The sequence below is a fragment of the Kryptolebias marmoratus genome, linkage group LG8, assembly GCF_001649575.2.
Source record: "Kryptolebias marmoratus isolate JLee-2015 linkage group LG8, ASM164957v2, whole genome shotgun sequence".
Taxonomy (NCBI): domain Eukaryota; kingdom Metazoa; phylum Chordata; class Actinopteri; order Cyprinodontiformes; family Rivulidae; genus Kryptolebias; species Kryptolebias marmoratus.
The window spans coordinates 18,277,569-18,300,801 of record NC_051437.1 but is presented as its reverse complement, the minus strand read 5'-3'; the positions used below and the strand labels follow the sequence as shown (position 1 = coordinate 18,300,801).

Sequence of the window (23,233 nt, the reverse complement as noted above, 5' to 3'; positions counted from 1 at the left end):
ATCATCGTAAACCTGTCATTGTTTTGAGAAATGTTTTCATTCACACTGAAACACAGAAAACAACCAAAACGCTGCCGTAACGATGACATCCTGAATGTGACGCTGTAATGCTGCCACCAAAATACAGCAAAACAGGGAAACAAGATGAGGAGTATACACTCTAAACTGTAAACACAAGAAGAAGGTGAGGATGGTGAATACAGTGAAACAGTATGCAAAGGTTTTGTTGTAGTTGAGCATATGCCATCTGCAACACAAACACAAGCAGGTAATCTGTCATTCCCGTCTGTCACACTTGGGGTCATAGCTTAGGCAGGAGGTGGTACTGACGTCATTGTTTTCAGAAGGTTTTATTTAGGCTGTCCACACGAAAACACAAGTTTGGCGTTTCAAGATTTTTTTCCACTCTGGCATACAGTTTCAAAACAAACCATTTTGGAGCTCCTAAAATGCCATTTTTATGTGGCTGTGCATTCATACGGACAGGACCTCAGTGGTGCTGCTCTAAAACCAATGTGTTTGTTAAAACTAAATAATTAAAAGTCTGCTTTATGGATTTGTTTTAGTTTTAAAAAGCCTTTTTCCTGTCACATTTCATCATCCCTGTAACCAGCCTGCTGAATGAAGGTGTTGAGCTGACATGAACTTGAGTGTAAGGTCAAACACAAGTAAGCTGACCTGCATCTTTTGTCATTTTCAGTCGTGGTGGCTCATATTTCTGCCGCTCATATCTCTACGTTAACTATCACCTGTGGGCCCCATGTGCCTCAGAAACTGTTGCACTTACATCAAATGTGTGGAGAGTCAGAAATGTCACAGGTGTTTAAATGTGTCCATTTTTTTTAGAGGTGATTAGAACCTGTCAAATCCACTTGTGATGTTTGAAGTAGTCTGTGCAGGCGGTACTAGTTTCACTGAAACAGTTTTTTTGGTCTTTTTTTTTTTTTTTTCTCAGTTTTTGGCTCACTTTGAGTCCCGAGGCCCTGAAGTCTTTGTGCTGCAGTAATGCTGGGCTCAGCATGCTGCCTGTGTCCACACACTGCTGCCTCAGCACTAATAAGGCAATAGAGTGATAGAGGGAGCGCCAGTTGTCTGCTTTCAACATCCCTACTCAACCGTACCCTTACCTAACCCCCCACAGAGACACCATTAGCAAATCTATTGGGGATCCAATATTAGGAAAAACATCAAGGAGTCTAATTGTGGTTCTGAACTGGGACTCACTGGCTGTGTTAAGTTTTGTATCCACACTAATGAGTTGTGGTGTTTCCTTCAGTGGTGTTATTGCCCCTCATTCATGTCACTGACCACTGGAGCTTGTTCTGAAATAGCTCTAACTTCATGTCACGTTACAAATTAGACTTTTCAGATGCCTCGTGTTTTAGAAGGCAATATTAGTTCATCACGTTTTAGGTTTTATTTTTCCTGAGCCTAGCTTAAGAAACAGCTCTAACCACACATGGCAAATTACAAGAAACTAATGTGCAGCTTAACTAATTGTTTCCTTTATATTTAAGTAACACTGTCATGATCTCAACTTGCTGGATTGTTCTTAAAGTTTTTTTTCCAGAACTGAGCTTTTTAGAGGCGCTGCTGGGATGTCAAATCTCTGCAGTTATATTTATATGACTTACTGTTCACGTGTTCCTCACATGTCAGCATGACATTTGTGATGATGTCAACATATGGTCATTTCCTTGTGTGGCAGCGTAAAAGGGAAACTTGACTGGAGTACTGGCTTCATGTAACAGGAGGAGAGGGCTGCGTTTTTTGGTCCTGAATGTGGTGCTAAAAACAGCCTGACAGCTGTGTGTTTAGAGACAAACTATGAATCTGAACCATCACCCGATTAAAAGATGGCCGGGACACCAAAATATTCAGTGTGACATGACTAATGGATCTTGAAAAATAATAATGAGAACAAGTCTTTTGTGTTGTTAGGACCGCGGAATGACTTTTAAGCAGCTGTTTTTGTTTGTGTGAAAATATTTTCATAATTAGTGTCACAAAAACATGATAATTTCTAGGTATTTCTAAGTAAGGGCCTTTTTGGGTTTGTGCTTGAGTCACACCTGAGTCAACTTCTGGCTCGGTTGAGACTGAGTTCACATTTGAATAATGCAGGTGATTCTCAACTCATTTGTCACGCTGCAGGTTTGGTCTTGGTCAACAAGAAAATGATTTAAAACTTGGAAACAGAAAAAAAGAAAACAGTCAAAAGATGATCTATGGCTCAGCCCAGATCTAAATCTGACTGAATCTGCAGAAAACCTACAATCAGAAGCTCAGGGCCAGAGCAAAAAGATTGGGGAAAGAGAGATGGAATTTATGTTCATCATCTTTGTTTTTAATTTGTCTGTGTGATGATTAAAAAGCTTCAGCTGTTTATATATTGTTTGTCTTTATACCAAAACAAATTTATAGTCCGTTACATCCACTTTCATGTGGAGTTTAACAGATAGGCTGGTCTGAGAGTTACTTTGACTTCTATAAACTATAATCTTTTTATTTATATAAAATCTAAAAATACCTTATCTGTGCATTGGTTTATAAAACCTAGCTGCAGTGTGGTTTGTAAATACAAATAATTTAAATGTGTGTAGATAAGTTTGACTCCATTTTGTTCACCAGTTTGCCAGCTTGAAGGGTCTGTACTCATCTACCTGTTATCTGCACAAATAAGTTATAAGATTTGTAATTCCTGAAGTAGTTGGGTGAATAGTCACTAACAGCAAACATAAGCTGGGAGAGGACAGTGCATGAAGCGGTCAGGGTCTTGACCATTATTTATATATATGCAAATCATTTGTGAGTTCCAACAGTCCCTTAAATCTTCCCATGATAAGTGTTTTTCTCTTCATCACATTTTTGAATTACTCAAGTTTAATAGTAATGTATTGTGCAATGTAGTGCAGTACAAATCAAACAAATTAAATGAATCATTTTCTCTTTTCAAATTAGTGGTAAAAGCGATATGACTCAGTGGGGACTGGGAGTGGAGCTTGTGTGCGCGCATGTGATTCAAATGACTCAAAAACACGATTCTTTTTGGTGAGTGATTTGCTTTAACTTGAATCAGTACAAAGAATCAAACTTCCCATCACTAATATGCATCATCTCCCCCAAATCCCTGCACAAAAAATCAGGTAAATAAAATGGATGGACGCTCTAGCTCGTTACCAGAGCTACCATAACAGAGTTTACCGTCCCCCAATGTTCCCAATGTGACGCACCTGCGGGTGTCTGAGGTGACTTCAGTAAGCAAATCTGTCCAAACTGACCTGCTGCTTGTTGAACCACATTTTCTTGTTTTCTATTAGTCATTGTTTCAGTCAAAGATGTTTTGTGTAGCTTGGAATTTTTCAAGGCATGATCCTTGACAGAACTGGACTGACTCCTGAAGTTATCTGACTGGTAGTGTGACATTACTGTTTAACTCTAAGTTGTTTGAGTCAGCGTGAGAAGAAGTAAGAGATTCCTCTTGGAGTGTTTTCACAGAATCTCTCCACTGTTTATCTTTCTATCTAATCCTCCCAAGGCCAAATCAAACTGGTCTTTTTCCTCCAACCAAAAACTTTCGCCCACTGTCCGCCGAGTCCAGCATTTAGCATGAAAGCGCTCCCTTCTCTTCTCTGTCCTTCTGAGAATGATTGGTCAGTACACACCCTCCCAGCTGCCCTTCCCTGATTCCCTCTCTCCCTCTTCCTACTTAAATACTTTAAGCATAAAGAGAGAGAAAGAAGGAGGGGGAGGGAGAGGGGGGATGGGAGATCCATGGGGGAGGGGAGCTGAGTGCTCACTCTGTTGTCACTGGCCAGAGAGAGAAAGGGAGAGAAGGAGAGAGGGAGGGAAAGAGCAGAGAGTTGTGTGTCCCATATGTGGAAAAAAGGCATAGCAGTGCACACACGGGTCTGGTCTGCTCCGGGGATTATCCTAGTGCTTTCAGATCTGATGGACATGCAGGCATGAATAGGTAAGGCCGCTTGTCTTCTCTGCATCTATGTGTGGAGCTGCTGTCATAGCCAGCTGCTCTCCCTGCTGTTTGACTTGGCTCTGCTGAAGTTGGAGAACTGAGCGTGTTCAAGCAGCTCTCTCCTTTTTTTTTGCCCACTGACCATGAGACATTTCTACCCACCACCACCACCCCCTATCCTGCAAACACAGCCTTCCTCCTGCACAAGCTCTGTTTGTTTTAAGTGTAAACTGTGGTTTGCTGCTGTGGAGCGGATTGTTATTCTGAGCTGAGTGTTAAAAGTTGGCTGTCAGGTAAAGCAGAGGGGGTTGCAGCCTGATGGGGCTGTTTGTGAAGCCTGTTGGTGTACAGAGACAGCCGTGGGGTCATTGCGTAATGACTCCTTCATGTGAATGGATCATCAGTGAATGCAATTTTTTTAGCTGGTCTCTGTTATCATAACACTATTGCCGTATTAAATAATATACTGCTGTGTGTTCGTACATTAGAATAGATAGAGTTCATGCTATTGGAAATGTTAAACATTTTTTTCACAGATTGGTGAACAGTTTTAATAATCTGTCAGTTGTTTTGTGTACACCTGTATTTTATTTTTGAAAAAGTATTTATGTCTACATTAGTTAGAAAAAAACAAGTCACTTGAAGTATTTCAGATCAGAATCTAAAGTGAGCAATGATATTGTCTTTAATGTCTTTGTGATTAAAATGAGACTTATACAAATTCAAACCATTGTATATTCTGACTGTGTCATTTTCTGTATTATATGTTGTCTTATCTTTAAAATAGAGTAGGATTTGCAATTAAAAGTAATACATTTTGTCTGCATTTTGCTCATAGAGCTCCAAAAGTATTATGTGTCCTTAGAATGCAGTCTTTATTGCCTCAGTGCACAGAGCAATGGTATGCATGAGTCTTTTTGTGAAGCAGATTTAGAAAACCCTCTTTAGAGGCTGGACACAGCTTCACAATCAGCTTAATGCCTGCCTGTAATGAATGGCCTTGTGTGTGCGACTGTGTGTACGTGAATTCTGTTTTTTGTTACACCGCTCGGGCTCTCAGGTTGGACCGTAACTCTATCACACTCTGGTTCAGTTCGGCTCCGGCTTGTGAGTGTTTGTCCAAACATTGTGCAGCAGCCAGTAGCTGCCTCATCTCTTTCTTGTTCTTTCTCTCTCTTTTTTCCCTCTCAGGGTTGTTCTGTTGTCAGTGCAAGCTCATGTCAGTGATGGACTACAGCCGGACCGGCGCTAACCTTAGCTGGCATTCATGAAACAGCTTTCCTCCTCACTGAGACCAGCTCCACAGAATGCTGAGTCCTATTGTCCCTTATAGTGAGTAGGACACTCTTTCTCTCTCTCTCTCTCTCTCTCTCTCTCTCTCTACCCTACACACCAGAGAGCTTCACTTGACATAGTTGGACTTTGCCTGAATCAATGAACCCGTGCTACAAAAATAAGCAGGAGTGGACACAGTGTTGTAAAGTTTGCAAACAGAATGAAAGTAAAGGTAACTGAAAGTCGGCCTCAGTGCCAAAACTTGACTTTTCCTTGACGTGCACTGTGGAAATGCTAAACCCTGAGCTCTGGCCCTGTTTGAATGTTTTATCAGCAGGCGGTGGAAACAGCTGTGGGGCAGAAGTGGAACAGAGGGATGATGGTTTAAGCTGCAGAAACTCCTTAGCTAGGCAAATGCAATTTTACCAGTACAGCAGTGCAGAGCTTACCACCACACATGCTGCCTCCCCCCTTTTTCTCCTCTTCTTTCTACAATGCTGACCTAATAACTGACGTGTCCAGTGTTGGCCTCCCCCATGTGCACCCGCACACCAGGTTTCATTGGAGTCCAGTGCTTTGGCTCTCCAAAACAGCATTGTTTGGCGGCCAGCATGGGGCTGCCTCCGTGGCCTCGTCCTCAAGAGCCCCCTTTTTTCCCAGCTCCTTAACTCGCCTCAAAGGGCCATTATTGTCATGACAGTTACAAGAATAGTGAGAGAAATCAAACAGAGTGGTTGATTTAAAAGGTATTACTCCAAAAATGATAACAAAGACTGAACTTTGTTCTGTTAGCGTTTAAAAACGAGCTGCGGCCACACTGTAGAGGAGTGTGTGTGAATTTGAGTGTAAGCAAATGTTTGACAGTTACTATCAGTGTTTGTTTGCTTCTCTGTAAATTTTACCCTTGAGATAGCTGACCTCTTGAGCTGCTTTGAAACGTAATCTCTCAGTAGACTGATTTATTATAAGCACTCCTAAATGTTTTGTCTATTAAAGTATGTTTATTAGTTATTATGAGTTATTCAGATAGCATGTGTCCCATCAGCTCCCTGTGCCCTGCTGGTCCACACTGACTGAATAAATGCAGTGCTGCTGGAGTGAACAGATTGTCTAAGAATGTCACAAACCAATGGTGGAATAGTTAGCATGCCTTCAGAGGCAATTCACTGCTGGTTAACAGGAATCTTCGAGCATACTACGCACAAGGTTTTGTGAGTGATTTTCTTTCAGAACGATTATTTTTGGTCTTTTCTGTTCAACAGCTTGCTGCTTTTTGTATGCATTGTAATACTGTTTTGCCAGATTTCTGCAGTGTTGAGATAATTACAAAACAGCCTCCTGGTGTCTATTTATAGACAGAAGGATCATATGAGCACACACAGCAGTGTTAGGTAGTCACACTGTTTACTCTCAGACCGGTAACACATAAACTCACCCTTCAGCTCCCTGGTGACACTGCAGCTCAGTGTCTTTTAGCTAAAGACTGTAGTCATGATTCTGCTGAGTGCTGTTCAACTGCGAAGGACTTTGCTGAACATGTGAAGACTCTCACCTCCATGTTGGAATCACCTTTGTGGGAATGTGGAGCATTCCTGCTTCCTGGTGCTACTTCTGACTCCTACTGCAGGTATTTCTGTTCCTGCACATGAGCAACATGCTTATTATTTTAGTTTTTATTAGGAATGGTCTTGCATTTCTGACCTCAGTGAACGGAGTGAGTGTGTCACCCCTGATCGTCATCGCTGGTCTGTCCAGAGTACCTCAAGCAGCTATGGCTGGACCTGAGGAGAAACCTGAGAGAGATTCCAGGGGCCATAGATACTCCTGGAGGGATTTGGTGCAAAAATCTGTAATCTGCACTTCAAACAAACTCTTAAATCAGTCCCAGGCCGCCAACCCAGGAGTGCCCTAACTCTTGTTGCTGGGGGCCCCCGCTGGTGGAGCGATACCTTTTCTTTTAAAACAGCACACATGGACACACACACAGAGAATGACTACACACAAGAGTCCAGTCTGGCAGTTTTTATAGCTCTCCTCTGATTGACCCCACTCCTTTCTCTCTCCGGCTCTGTTTTTATGTTTTTTTTTCCTCGAGTGTCTCTGTGAATGACTTTCAGGGAAAAAAGAAGATGTAGATCTCATCCCGTGGCCCCTGAAGGAGCTGGCCAGAGGGCCGTGCCAACATCTATCCCTTTTGTAGACAGAGCGACATGAGTGTTGCAGTGGAGGGTCCTGTGAGATCTTTGAGTAAACACACAGCCCTCCAAACTGTGTGTGAATAAGAGCAAGGATCATTAGTGTGGAGGGGAATGGGCTCTAATTAGCCTCCAGTGTGTGTGTGTGTTGTGTGCATTTTTGCATGTATCCACAAGAATAGAAGTTTAGGGACCCAGTTCCCTGTGAATCCACGGGCCTAGTGCTCTATCTCTCAAGTGGCTTATCAGCTCATTAAGAAAACCTCCGCTCCTATTAAGGGTCCAATTAAGAAGCAGGGTGGTGGGGCTCATTTAGACGGCCACACTTCAGCAGATTCCTGAGGCAGCAGAATTCAGAGCTTGACAGTGTCCGCCACCTTTTTTCACACAAACACAGCTAATTAGTAAATGACTGCACTCGAGAATTACTTTAATGCCATTAGGCGTTTGTAGTGTGGAGATCATAAAATGCTGTGCCAGAGTGTAGCTGTTGGATGTATTGAGCTTTCTCTAATTTGTGCGTGTACAAACAGAAAAACAACAAATCCCAGAGCTGTCCATGTGCTGAGAGCACAAGCTGGAAGCGCAGAGAGTCCGGGGGATTTGGACAGAAAGGAGGGGGGGATGCAACATGCTCGCAGGGAGTGAGGAGGGTGAAAATGGTGGCGGAAAGCGGAGGAACGGGGATAGAAGGAGATTGGACGAAAAAGATGGAGCCAAAGAGCGAGAGATTGGTTGGGCGAGACAGATGGAAGGGGTGATTGGTCATCACAGATCCTTAGGACAGCTGTTCTTTGATATATTAGTGGACACAATAACCTAAAGCCAGCCTGCAGTCACAGAAAATAGGGACCCAGTTTTTCTTGAAGGTGTGTGTGTGTTTGCGTGTGGCGGGGGGGTGTTGAACAGGCTTCTGCCATTTGTGGACGTGCGTTAGCAAGCTCGGGGGATGGGGGGAGTTGTTTCTAAAATTACGAGCATGAAGTGACTCATCCAGCAATTATTCCCGAGGCTTTCTACTTTTGGAGAGTGCTGAGAAAAGTGCTGTAAAATGAGCACACGCTCAGATGGGACTTTGCCTTTTGCTGCACTGTCATTAACCATTCTGAGCATGTTTTGTCAATTAATCAATGTTTAACAAATGTTGTCAAGTAGTTTGGCTGCTCTTCTTCTCTATCCACTCTGCAATATATCAAGTTGTGAACATGGTGGCTATTTGTCTACTATTTGAATCGGATAGTATTGGCTTTGAATCTTATATGTCATTCCAATTTTTTAATAAAACGAAAAAGACTTAAATTCTAATTTTATTTTCAAAACAGTACAACGTTGTCATGTTCAACAACATAAGCTCCGCACACTGACAAAACTTCTTCTGACAGCTGGCCTGGGACATTCCCAGAGGAGGATGAAACAAAAAATAGAGCAAGTCAAACTGCCATTCCTTAAACTTGAAGTAAAGACAGCTCCATCTGCAAAAAAGACTGAAGTTCTAAAAACAGACACACACACACAGAAGATGTCCCTCAATGCCACTGCGGGAGTTGGGTTCGTTTCTCCTGGGACTTTGTGTTTAAAAAGAGCTGCTTCTGCTCGAGCTCTGGGCAGCAGGTGTGAAAACTCCACACCAGAGCTCCTGCACTCTTCTGTTATTACATCTTTTTAGGGCAATGAAAGAGAGCGTATGAGCCAGAGTCAGCAGGAGGCGGAGTGGGACTGCGGGATTGGGTTTCCTGTGAGTGATAGCAGGCCTGTGACTAATGCATAGATTTATAATATTCTTTCTTTTATGACATCCAATTTTGGAGGACAAATATATGATGATTCCTGTTGTCCAACGTGCACGTTATTCCTATCTCCAGGCAGTTTAAGGGCTGACCTTGTTCTTCTTTTAGGCAACACCTTACTCAATTTTCATTAAGTTTCTTTTGGGTAAAAAAATACTGCATAGTTTGAATTATATGAATGAAATAAAAGGTATATTTTTCTCCAAAAAAATAATTTCCACTAAGTGCAAGCTGTGCGAGAGCTGATAAAATGTTTGCTTGATCTCAAAATGAAAAAAAGGCCTCAAGACAATTTTGTCCTGTCTTCTCCAACCATGTTGTAAAACGCGGTCTGCCTCTCAGATTGGTACTTTTACGACTGACTGGTTGTATGCTGCGGCATACAGCCCAGAAAGAATGTCCTGTTTGATATTAGTATCATAAATCACAGTGAACCTGAGAACAAAGAACACCAAGTATGTGATCAGCTGCATCTTTTTATTTTGTTTGAAGCAGTTGATTGTATATGTTCACCTTAAATGAACAGTGCTTTTAAAAGATTCCTGAAAAAGGATTAATTGCTCCCTATAGTTATGGCCATCAAGCTGTAGAGTCATCCAGTAGCTTCTGATCAGTTTCTGCTTGCTGCATTTAAAACAATAGGATCAATTTTGTGACTTATCGGCATAAAAATTTGGTTTGTCACACCTTCGGTTCACTTCTGTCTGTCATTCCTAACCCTTTCCAAGCTTCAGTTCTGCCATATTTGGTAAAAGGTTGATATTTTACAAAGCATATTTTGTTTCACACAAGCCAAACAGAGGTTGCGTTAGTGTTTTATCTTTGTACAGTTACATGCTTCTTTGGCTGTGTAAATGCCTTGATTGCCTGCTCAGAAGCTCATCAGCAGTGGATCAATCCCTGCTCCCTCATTCTGCCTCAATATTTTTACACTTCACACTGAAGCATAATGAAGATGCATCATTAGATAATGTTTAAAAAGAGCTTCTGTGTCTGCATGTCCCCGCAGCATTTTTCTCTAAAGTGTCTGCTCCTGAGATGATGCTTAAATCAATTCTCTGAAAAGCTGTCTAAACAGCTAGAGCAACATTTTTGACCCTGCAGTTTTTGTTGGTTTTTTGAATTTTAATTAAATCTATGCTTCTTTGAGTTAAGATGTTTTGCTACATATTTCTCCTCCATATGGACTAATGAGTCTGACCCTTTTACTGTCATACAAAGATTCAGAGGAAAAGCTTTGGCTCAGTATTTTCTCAGCACAATACATCAATTTAATGATGTATATTTTTTTAAATTTGCCAGTAATTCCAAACATTTTTTCTTTTTATAAGTTTGTGAACTTCCTGATTATCCTAAGCTTAGATGCTGTAAAAAAAACCCAACAAACATCTGTACACATCTTGATTTAAAACTCTTTTTTTACATATTGGTTGTATAGAGGTGTATGATGGAGTAGAGATTTTGGTAGGCTTTTCTAACCAGTGGATGGAGGTGGAGCTTAACTCTGAAAAGAACCTGACTGGATTGATCCATAGGGCTCATGTTTACAAGCGAGCCCTTCACAATCGGCACGGTTTAATAGCACACGGTCCCAGAAGGCTTGTTGCATCCGTGTACGTTTTGTTTCTCGAGGCAGGGGAAACAAAAGTGCCAGGAAGAGAAAAGGAGAAAGCAACCTCAGGGGAGCTATGAAACACCACTGGAGCCCTCCATCTCAGGACTTCCTGCCAAGATAACATTTCACCTCATCCATTGATATTTTTATAGGAAACCACAACACTGTCCAGGATAATACCAGCATTTATGGAGCAAAAACTGCTTTGGTTTTACCCATTAAACAAGAGATTCTGTAACTTTTTATGTAGCAGATCAAAGCATTTTAGTGCTGAATTTACAATTGCGCCAACACACTCCACCCTAAGACATAAATGGACAAAATGTTAAATCAGAACCTCTTTAAAGCAAAGCTACTGCAGAGAGCTGGACCACTGTCTTCCTCATGCACTCCTGCACTAGGATGCAACTCACACAGGTCCCTCAATAAATCCCAGGCTGACACAAAAGCTGTCAGTGGACTGCTGCTGAATAGATTAATAAGATTTCCATAATTAGACAGGCCCCTGACAATAGGATCCCTTCGGCTTTGTCTCAGGGCCAACTGGATTGTCCGATCCACGCATGTCGGCTGGATGGGTGTCCACTACAATGGCCGCACAGACAGTAAGGCGGTCAGCAGAAGAACATCTGTCTCTCCTGGGGCCAAATAAAAAAAAAAACCCTCACACAATAAGTGGGAAGTTTCATGTGCATACACAGAAGGTTCTTATCAACCTCCTCGCAGCAAAGTAAGACCGCAGATATATTTGTGATTGCTACTCATTTCTGTTCACTGCAAATTCAGCATTTAAAAATAATGAAACAAGCCAAATACTTTGCAGATCTATTGTGATAAGATTACAAAACAACTTTTAAGCAAAAGCTTACAAGATAGTTGACTAACAAGGATTTTGGTCTTCAGATAATACTGTTCTTGTTCATTCTTAATTTATATGTTAGATCTCTAATCCTTCTCTAAAATAGGTAAGACAGATCTGATGAGATTGTAGCAGAAAAAAGAAAAACTTGCACTATTAAAGCTGTGATGTAACAAAAGATTTTTAAACAATCCATTTTGCAATTGAATCACAAAATTAACAAAGGATTACATTTTCATTTCTGGTCCAGAATAATAAATAATCTTGGGCCATAATGAAGCATATGAGGTAGATCTAATGGTTTTACTTCTATCAACTGCATGTCCACGTTGTCCTGATTTCCTACTTCTAATCTTAGCTTTCTTACCATCCCTCCAATGAATTAATCTACATGATGGCTCTGGTTTAGGCAGACGTGTAGATTAGAGCTTGCACAGTTTATTGTGGAGTGTTACTGCTCCAAAAACCACAATCCAGCAGAAGGCAATATGTAATTACATGGAAAGGGCAAAACTCTGCTGCAGTGCTGAATGGTGCTTTATCACTCATTTACATCTCTTTAAACATGCACAGAATAATAAAAAAAGCTTTATAGAAATTAATAATCGCCAGTTTTAACAGGGAATTTGCTCTTTAGGTATACACAGCTGGTTGTTGCACTGGTCTGGGGAGAAGTGTACCACTCTGTATTAGACCTACTCTGATGATGGAGTGGACAGCAGTTAGCCCGCCTCACTGAGTCCTATAATGTCTGCTACAGTCCACTTAGAAAGGACGGAGCGCCTGCTGTCCACTCATTCCCCTCCCTTCTTCCATCTCTGCCTTCTTCCATCCCTCCCTCCCTGCTGCAGGTTTTATGAGCTCCCCTGGGCTCTCATCCATCTCTGTCACACACAGGCCCCATTATTGGGGCTGCTCACAAACTGGTTGGGCTGCAGATGGGAAGGGCCTGCAGGACATGTATGGTTTCTGCAGCCTGGACAAAGACCACAAAACAAAAATGTGGTCATCAGGGTGTGGATGAGTTAATGTCTTCTGTGTGTTTGTAAAAAAAAAAAAAAAAAGATAGTGTGAGAATATCACAGTTTGCTGCAGTGTGGGCTTTCTGAAGCTTTGTGAAGTACTTGAACTGGTTTGGCCATTGGCAACTTAAGGCAGTCCATTTGAATATGAAGGACATGATAATCCAATGGCCATCTGGCCTGCTGGTCTCATCTGACTGAATAAACAACAGGCGTAATCTGAAAACACACATGGAGAGGTTTGGAAAGACAGAGGTCAAAGTTTAGGAGTGAGCTAGAGAGCAGGTTAGGAGAAGCAGAATCTCAGGGCTGTGGAGATTGAGGTTTGATTTAAATGGCAATAAGAATCCTGGCTCCTCACCTACAGACAGCCATGAATAATGAATCATCAGGAGTCTGCTGAAGGAGAGGCAGAGAGCGCGGCAATGATGGCTTTTGCTATAATCCTTTTTCTTTTTTCTTTTTTTTTACCTTCCTGGTTCTGGCTGGAGTAGCTCTCACCTCGGGGTAAATTGTGACAGTTCAATAATGCCAAGCTATGTGTGGAATGTCAAGCTAATGCCTTAGCAAGAGGCAGCACTACCTTTCATGAAACAGATGACTCTATAAATATAATATAGTGATATAGAAATATTGACACATGAAATATGCATTTAAACAATAGAAAGTGTCTTCAACTGGAAAGTAAGACCTTTGCACATAGAGAACTGGATAAAAAACGGATTTTTAAAAACTTTTTTATTTTTATTTAATTATTTTTGGGGCTGTTTTTCATCCCAAATCACCCCAATACTGAGGTCAGCCAGAGGAACAGACATTCCACCTTCCCAATGTTCCATACAAGACCTTGCAGAGGAATAGCACAATATGCTGCATTTCCAGTACACCCGCCTCTTTCTGTCCCACTCTCTCTGCACACACCCTCCTTTACTTCCCCCTCCCCTCCCTTCTTGTGTCCAGCAAGCCACTGGGCGTTTGGAGCTCTGGCGTATGGTGGGTGGTAGGAGGGGGTGCAGGGCGGAGAGAGCAGGCATTCAGAGCAACTTGCACAAGGAGATAACAATAGCTCCTCTGGGAGACCTGCAGATGTTACTATTAGAGGGAAAATTAGACGGATTTAATCTCCATGCTAACATAAGATGAAAAACTACAAAAAAAAAAATGCGTGCATCTTACTGATGTACTTTCACTCTTTTTTTTTCCTGCAGCTTCTCCACTTCTCTCCAATTCCCCAGTACCTTCCTTTTCCTCTTTGGGAAATTTGACCCTCTTGTGTTGCCATACATGGCTGAAAAATGATCTACTGAGCTACAATATTGTGCAAAAGTTTTAACCATTCCGAATTTCCTATGTTTTTCTTTGGAATTTGGACAATTTTTTACTCATTTTCTGTGCAGGTCTTGTGCTTGACCATGACAGTATGCTGTGCAGTTTGTATATAAAAATATTAAGAAAGGGCACAAGAGGAGGACACAAGAAGAAGAGTCAGGCCTAAAAAGCTGCCTACAGTAGATGGACACTGTTGTATATGAAAGCTGTGTCTTAAACAAAAACTTGCTGGTGCTAAAATACTATTTTGTGTCAAATTGTGTTATCTTTGGTATTTTTCATAGATTAAACTAAAAAATGAGAACAGATTTTGTCTTTGAAACAGACTGCTAGTAAAAAAAGGGCCTAAAGATCCAAATTAAAAATTGGTTTATACAACACTGGCTTCTCTTGTGAGTTTAGAAGCCTTTTTGTACATGAATGTTTCACAGGTCAGAGTTAAGTGGTTTAACAAACAACACCTATTTCTCTAAAATGATCCAGTACTAGACAGAAAATGAGTGAAGAAGCAACAAATGTACAAAGAAAAACTTTAAAGACATTGATCGAGTCATGTTTAAAAGATTACAAGGAAGTTGGACTTCTTGGAAGCAAAATCTAAAGAAAAGAGGAATGACTTGAGACTTTTGCACAGAACAGTATTTTAAGATAAGCATAGGCTTTTTCTTTTGGTTGAAAAGCACCATGTGGATTGTAAAAATGGATTTAAATTTCACGCTGTAAGCACTCAATAAAGAAAAATATAGTATTTATCTAAAAATAGGTTATCTGGTTGGAAAGATGAGATTTTAGTACTTCAGGTCTTGTAGAACCTGTCACATATGCCAAAGGTTAATATTAAAATTGAAAAATCCATTTTACTTTAAAAAACTTTAAAAAAGATGAAGCAATGTAATTTATCAACATATTACTTATAATAAAACCTTAAAACTCAGAATGCTACTTATAATTATGAAAAAATTAAGTAAGATTTACATAAAATATCCATTAATGCAAAAAAGTGTTGAAAGGAATAAATAAAATTTTTCATATGACTTGTAGAAATAAACCAAACTATTTCAGGAAATTCACAAGTGAATTTTTCTCATGGCCACAATTCTACACAGATTAAAGATTGTCTTCATAGTAAAAAATAATTTGATTTGTCTGTGTGTTTCTATTCTCAGGCCTGTTAAAGATGCACTGGAACCCAGAGCATGCCCAGTCTCTCAGCCAGTGGCCTGAGCAGCACCTGGACGTGTCCTCCACCACCTCCTCTCCTGCCCATAAGTCAGAATTTTATTCTGGTCACAGCCGCAGCTCAAGCTCCAGCTACGCCTGGGCCAACGATGACATCTCTGCCCTCACAGCCTCGAACCTGTTAAAGCGCTACGCTGAGAAGTACGCTGGCGTGCTGGACTCACCATATGACCGGCCTCCTACTGTGGCTACCTACCCAGAGCCTGGGGGCTTTGGGGGCCCTAATGGTCAGAAGACAGAGCTGGAGCCTTGGCCACTGACGCACAACACTGACACCTCCTATCCCTTGGTTCCGCCTGGATGTCATGAGAACCTTTCAAGCTCCAAGACTGTAGCCACACCGACTGGCCCTCCTGGGGTTGGCAGCATTTCAGCAGTGAACAGTAATCTCTCAGACTCTGCCTACAGTGGCAGCAGCTCTTGCAGTGGCTCCAGTGAGTATCCCTCTAGCTACAATGGCACCTATCTCTCCTCAGGGTTCTGTCCGCAGCCCAGCGCAGCACTTCCCCCCGCCTCCCTCCACACTCTCCAGTCAACGCCCACTTTGGTACCCAGTTACAGCCCAAACACACCAGTTTATAACTACCAACCCAGTGCATACCCTCCACAGACCAGTCTGGCTCCAAGCTACAGTCACCCCTCTACAACGTACCTCCCCTCAGGTCTGCCAGCCCCTACCCCTGTTCCCTCAAGGCCCACAGTGGTAGGAGGCACTTACAGTTACCAGAGCTCCAACCTTGGGGCATCCGAGTCTGGAGGGACGTTAAAAAGAAAGGCATTTGAGATGAGCGTAGAGGAAGATGACAGCGGGGACAGGTCTCGCTACAGAAAATATAAATATGACCCCTTAAAGGGTGGAGGAACTTCTCCCTACAATGTGAACGACAAAACAGAGTGTCGTGGAAATGGCTTCAGCAGTTCAGGCAGCATAGATCCTCTAAACTTCAAGTCTAGTAAGCCCTCTTCTCAGCCCCTGGTGTCCCCTGAGTTTGGGGCAGGAGGGGAGTACAGCCCTCCAGCAGGCATAACAGGGGACAGTGGGGTGACGGAGCAGGGCTTCACCCAGCAGCAACACCGCTCTCAGGCACTCAAACCCCTTCCTTTATGTACTCCAACTGTTGAGACGATGAAGAGCCCAGACCCCCGACTCTTGGAGCTCATCAATGGAGAGCTATTAGACTGCAGCCCCACGCTGCTCTGGAGTGAACTATTTGGGCTCACCCCTGTTAAAGCTGCACTGGAGGAGGACCTAATTTGGCCCGTTTTGAGGCCCAGTCCAGTGGTGCGGCCACCAAGAACCGTCCTGCTGTTTGGCCCTACGGGAGGGGGTAAGACAACGCTGGCTCGGTCATTGGCTTCACAGTTGGGGGCATCATTTTACTGTGTCAGTGGAGCAATGCTGGCCACCAAAGGGAAGCTGGATGCAGAACATATTCTGGGTTCTCTGCTGCAGGTAGCAGAGGCACGGCAACCCTCAGTGGTGCTGCTTAGTCAGGTGGAGGCTATGGAGGAGGACGGGCTGAGGCAGATCCTGCTGACTACCCTGGAGAAAGCTCAGATGGGGACCACAGGTCTGGTCATTCTTGTATGTGCTACTGGAAGGCCGGATCTACTGCAAGATGCGGTACATCGGAGCTTCACCAAGAAATATTATGTTAGTCTACCAGATGTGGGAATCCGCCAGCAGGTGCTGCTGCAGGCCCTGACGCCCCGAGGCTGCAGCCTGAATGAGAGGGAGCTGAACGCTGTGCTGCAGCGCACAGACGGCTTCTCGGTGTGGGAGCTGCTGCAGCTCAGTCAGCAGGCACTTTCCTCAGCGTCCTCCCCAGCTGGAGTCATGCACAGCCTTGCCACATCCCCCAAACCACCAGACTTCACGGATTTTGAGAATGCCTTCTGCAAGGTGCGGCCACACACCACCACAAAAGAACTAGACACTTGTTTAGAGTGGAGCAAGATGTATAGCCACTGAGACAGCAGCCAGTCATTGTGCTCGGACTGCTGGGTTGTTTTGGCTTAGAGAGCCGTGGGAATGTTTTGTTGTTGTTTTTAAAATTACAGATTATGCAGCCAAAAGAGCCAGAAGAGCTAAACGACAGGAGAGCGCTGACAGAGTTCTTCCGCTGGCAGGAGCATGCCATAATGTACTGTTTTGTTTCGCCCACATAATTTTATTATTCCCAAAGAAAAGAAAGGTGACTGGGGTAGTGTTATTAGTCATTAGGCCAATGGGAAAAGCAGAAACCTATATGGATACGCTTCAAGATCCTGATTAGCCTTGGTCCAGCACAAAATCAGTTATTTGTTGCTAGATGATAAGGTCCAAGGTTATGGATAATCAGGGTCTGGAAATATCCCCCCACCCCCCTTTGGCTGCTGCTCTCAGGTTCCTATTTATTACCAGTCCTCTTTCATGTTATCCTAATGTCAGTGTATTCATTGGATCGTAATCATTCGGCACAAAGGGCTTGGGATCAGCAACACTTCAGCAATTTTTGACCAAAAACTTGTCAAACCAAATACATAACAAGACGCACTGTTATTTCCTCCCCCCCGAAACGGACTGGTTCTATAAAAATCACAGCATGTTGATATTTTACAATACCTTCTTACCAAACTATGACACAACAGCTGCTTGCCCCTATCAGAAAACACAATATTTAAACCTGCACCAGTTGTTTAAGTGAAATAATTGTGTTGTTTGGTTGCAGAACTACTTTTGAATCTTTATTTAATGGCACTGTGCTCACTCTTAATGCAGCACAATTAACCGATAATCTACTTTATGATCCACATTCCACATCAACTGCAGTTTTCTTGAAAATCCTATTTAAAGATGAAAACCTGTGCATCCAGCTTCTCCCACATCATGCTTGTTTTCCTATCTCCGTTTCTATTTTTTTTTTAATATTATGTAATATTATTTGAAATGCTCAGGAAGAATTTCTTTACCTCAGAACTAAGAAAAAAAGAATGTATGTAATCTTAGGGTCTTAGAAGAGAGCGGTGTGGAGTGAAATAAAGGAGAACCTGACAGTCTGCAGCTGGGCTCATACCTCGGGAGAGAAACTTGAATATGCTACAAAGAGTAACAATGAATGTAATTCAGGTATTTTCAAAGGATATTTGATGCCATAAATCCATGTATTATTATATATGAATATATAAATGTTTTTTTTTTTTTCCAGTTCTTTTATTCTTTGTTTTTCTTGTAGTTTATGGTGAAGTGACGATTGTCATCAAGAAATGCGATGTAGAATACAGAAAATAATGCTTCTTTTGTTGGACAAACTGCTTGCAAATCCTGTGTTATTTAGTGTTTCACACATCCTGTAAGCGCACGTCTGCTTGATGCAAAATATAATTAGCAAATGAAGTAAAATCAACAACTGCACATATGGGCACAAAATAGGCTTTTAAAAGACAACAAGACTGGCCAAAACAAACAGTATAAGGAAGTTGTTACATGTGGCTTTTAATACTTCTCAAAGTCTAAATGTTATGGATTAAGCCAACATGTTGACGATCCAAGAATCTTTTCTTTTTCTTTTCTTTTTGCAGCACTTTCTCAGTTTAGTTTGACCAAACTGGGAAAAAATAATTTGCTGATCTGCAGGCAAAATGATCGTATGTGCTACTTTTATCAGGGATCTACAGATGTATTCACAGAACGATGTAATATTTCCCATCATCCTCCCTTCCCTCCTGTTTCTCCCTTCTTCCCACCCTCATTATTCTTTTTTCTCTTTTCCCCCAAATGCAATCTCATTTGACTGGATTGCCCCGTGGCCACAAGCCCCAGTGACCATGTGGCGTTGTATCTTCTCCCCACCTCCCCTTCCTCCCCCTTCCCTTATACCAATTTCTCCGGAGTGGAAGTGGGGCTGATTGATGTCCGGCAGTCCTATATCAGAGTGCAGCCTTCCTTCAGCAGCTGGTTGCTTCAGTCATGGCGTACAGCCGGATCAATCAGAGTGGCCCTCCCTGTGCATACTGATCACTGTTTCTGAAACTGAAAACACTTTTACAAATCACACCCCGACCTCAAGCAGGAAGCATCAGACAAAGATGATTTTCCACTTGTAATTACAGGAAAATAAAAAAGAATAATGCAACATTTTCATGCTTTTAACATTTTATATACTGACAGTTTGTCCAACAAAACAAGATTTTTTTTTGTACGTTTTGATCTGCAGTAGCTTCGTTCTTGGTTATTGTACATTTTCTGTAACCATTTCTACCTCATTTTTTGCAGCATATTGTACATGAAAGTATTTATTTCATGTCGTTTTCGATGTCTGTTTTAAAAATGATAATAATGTTCTTGAACTGTAATAGTCTACCTCAGAAAAGACTGTATTTTAAGAGAAGAGTATCACACAATATTAAACAGAATTTGTCAATATTGAATTGCGACTTGTTGTTTTTTCCTGTTTTTTTTTTTTTTTTTTTAGTTTTGTGCAGTCAAACAGCTACAATTGATCAAAGTAGCTGCTACCTCTGACCTTCTGTTTAATCTGGTGTTGAAACTCACCAGATTACATGACATTATGTTTCTATTTTACCCCAACAACAACTTGACCTGTCTTCAGAGTCAGCGGATGAAATCAGACAGAAAAAGGAAACATATGTAAAGAGTTTGGAGGTTAAAGTGGACTGATGTTACACTTAAAAATAATATATTTTGCAGTTCAGATTGTATATGTCAATGTTGGCTGAAAAATGACAAAAAAGCTAAAGTTTGCTGGAGAGGAAGACAAAAAGTAAAGACGGAAAATACGGTTTTGTGCATCTGTGTGCAAATAATTCTGCCAGCCTGCATGTACGTGTGTGTGTTTGTGTGTTTGTGTGTGTTGTAGCTCCCAGACCAGCAGCACCAGCTCACCCCTGAGGCTGCAGGCCCAGCACCAGAGCACAGAGGTCCTTCATCCCTGTCACTGTCTGTAAACAACTGCTCAACCCAGCTGCTATTTCTGGTCTTTCCTGACATCTTTCAAAGACTCAAAGAGTTGTGAAGTAAATCTGAGCAAAGAAGTGAAAGTTTAAGCTGAGCAGCTCCTCAGTTTATAAGGAGATGAGTGACTGAGTCACGGTAGAATAACGGTGCTGCCGGTGGTAATGACAGGAGGAATTAATTATCTAATAATGATGCATAGCTCCGTTAAAAGCACAACCTTTCGCAGCAGCTGCCCTTCATCCTCCGGTGAAGGATAATCATTTCTGCAGTTGTTTCAAAATTATTTCCTACATCTTGCTGCTTTTATTAACCAAATCAGCAGAACAGAACAAATTTATTTTGGCAGAAAAGTGACAAAGACGTATTATCACTAGACCATCTTTGCAGGTGTTTAACATATCAGTCTTATGATAATGTGACAACCAAAATGTTAATAAATTTAATTAATCTATAGTTACATTTAAAATTATAAAGATTTTGCATAAAGCATTATGGTTTTATGGGGGTTTCTGATAACAAAATGGTGTGGTTTACTCTCCGTGCATTAAATGAAAGGAAAACCACTTTGTCCTTTTTGTCCTAAAGTGAGTTCTGTCCTCCAGGAAGTCAATCATTTTCCTCTCCCTGCTGATTGGAGGTAATTAGGTGAGCAGAGTTTGTAATTGGATAATAAAAGATGCTAATGAGTTGCTGTCCTATTTACTCAAACTGTGGCACTGAATAGCAGCCGCTCAGTCACACTTTTCCCTCTGTGGCTGCAATAAGAAGGTGACATTAAAACTACACTTTGTAGTAATCAAACTAGACCAAAAAATGCATTTATGGTTGAATTATAATTACAAAGGTTTATTTTTTTTGTCTTATCAAGGTTTTTATTTAATCTGATTTGTTTATTTACGTTCAGAGACAAAAAGTTTTGAAAGTTATTTACGGTCACAACCTTCATTAAGAGAAAAGTCCCTCGCTGAATTCCCAGAGGACGCAGTGCTCCTCGCTACCTTGGGCCTTCCATTGTGCGGTCCTTGATACTGACAAGGTTGACATCAGAGGAGAGCTCTGACACTGGGTGAGTTAGGACTGCCAGCTGTTAGCAATCAAGTCTATTTTGAAGTCAGGGACACACAGACCCCCAGGGCCAAAGCAGCAACCAGTCCAGCCCCTCACCCTCCCCTAAACTCAGCCTGCAACCTCCAAGCCCCTTGGTCCCACAGATAGCAGGCACATCTGTATTGGTTCCAGATGTTGGGAGCCTTCAGAGAGAGGGTTCTTTTACCTTAGAGAACCCCGAAAGTGGTGACACAAGTTTGCCCTAAGAATAACAACCACATAAAGATGGAACATGTTTTAGCACCAAATCTGACATCAATAAACAGCTAAAAGCACAGAATTTATGTTAAAAATGATAAAATGTTTATTGTGATTGATTTTAAGTTGTAAGCAAACATTGCACCTTTAATTTGAGAGGGTTTAGATATTCTACAAGTCATTTTAGAATTAAAGGCCTTGAAGGAATTTATATTGCCTGCTGCCTTTCATACAAGAGTTTTAGACTAAAATCAATTTATACAAAGCTATAACCATTTTGGTCAAACCTTAAAATTAGGGTTATGTGCCTTTTCATGCAAAACTGTGAGATGTCACGCTCACAGTATCTGCTGCAAATGACATTCAGCTACGACAACACCAAATTGCAGCTCAATATCTGTAAAACTGGATGAGTTTTAGCAATTTTTGTGTTTGCTAATGTCAGTAAGATGGTGGCCATCTTGAATTGGAGTGACTCTGAAATATAAACAGTTGATTATGCTCTTCAAGTTTTATTAAAATTCATCCAGTGGTACATGAGGTATGTTGGTAACACGACAAATAAACACAAAAAAATCATTATTGTCTTTTTGCCTTCGGTGAGAGGCAATAATAGTTGTAAGCATTTAGTGCTGTGATAGAAAAAAACACTTCAGATTGTCTTTAGAGAATAACTTTAGAATCGTTTAACTTGGTTTAATAATGTTGTCACAAATAATCTGATTATAAATGTGTTTGGGGAAAAAAAAAGAGGTGTTCAGAAGAAACAACTAACAGCTAAAAAGTTTCCAGAGAGGTTGAATCATTGTCAGTTTGCAACTTTATTTCACATTAATAATTAGATGTAAGATTTGCCAGAATGAAGAAAAATAAAATGCACAATAGAAACAGNGGGGGGGGCTTCGAGAGCAAATATTAAACCTTTTGCAGCTGCATTGTTTCTACGTTGGTCCATCAAAAACCCTCAGGAAACTAGATCTGACAGGTGGAATGTCCTTGCTGAATGCTTTGGTCTGCCCCCTCTCTCGTGACTAAAATGTGATCACAAAATAAATAAATAGTAAATAGATACATTGGAGAATAAACAGATGGATGTCTAAGAGCAATTAAAACAGTCTTTGGGAGTGAGAGACAGATGTTAACTGAGGCTAATCAAAGAGTGAAATTCTGTTTTTCTAAGTCACTTTTGCTTCACATTGGGGAGTCTGTAGATTATCATGTGTGTTGCTGCTGGGATGGCTCCTAATTTCAAACATCCTCTTAAACATGTTGACGATTTGTCCTTCGTTTCTGTGTCCAATCAAAGAAATGATGGAACAACACAAACAAAAACCAGCGACGAGATGAAACCACATTCAGGTAAAATATTCATGGGTTCATTTCTTTTAATATAAAAGAAAATCAAATTAAGCCCAAGTTCTGCCCTTTAAATTACTGTGACTTACTTTTTTTGAAGACCTCGGGAGGTTTAATAAGTCAAGAATGGATTTAAAAAAAAAACCAACAGCAAAACTAACAAAGAAACAGGATTAACTTTATTACAAATTTTAAAAAAAGAAGCAAATTAAATTTAAACACTCATGAACTCACAGATATTTCCAGTTTCAAACCTTGGACAACACAGCAGTCAAAGCAACATTATTAACACATCAGTGCCCCCTGGTGGCAGCACTGGGT

At 41.3% G+C, this 23,233-nt stretch overlaps 1 protein-coding gene across 2 annotated transcripts; it reads left to right on the top strand.

Moving 5' to 3' along the window:
- The first annotated feature begins 3,847 nt into the window (after positions 1–3,847).
- si:dkey-157g16.6 (uncharacterized protein LOC561837 homolog) lies at positions 3,848–19,704 on the top strand. Of its 2 annotated transcripts, XM_017430974.2 has the most exons (3): positions 3,848–3,973; positions 5,165–5,305; positions 15,222–19,704. In XM_017430974.2, exons 2-3 carry the CDS (start codon positions 5,281–5,283, stop codon positions 17,264–17,266), a joined length of 2,070 nt encoding a protein of 689 aa, XP_017286463.1. In that variant the 5' UTR covers positions 3,848–3,973; positions 5,165–5,280; the 3' UTR covers positions 17,267–19,704. The 2 variants fall into 2 exon arrangements, with proteins under 2 accessions (XP_017286463.1, XP_017286464.1); XM_017430975.3 differs by lacking the exon at positions 5,165–5,305 and having other exon boundaries at positions 3,881–3,973.
- Positions 19,705–23,233: the final 3,529 nt, after the last annotated feature.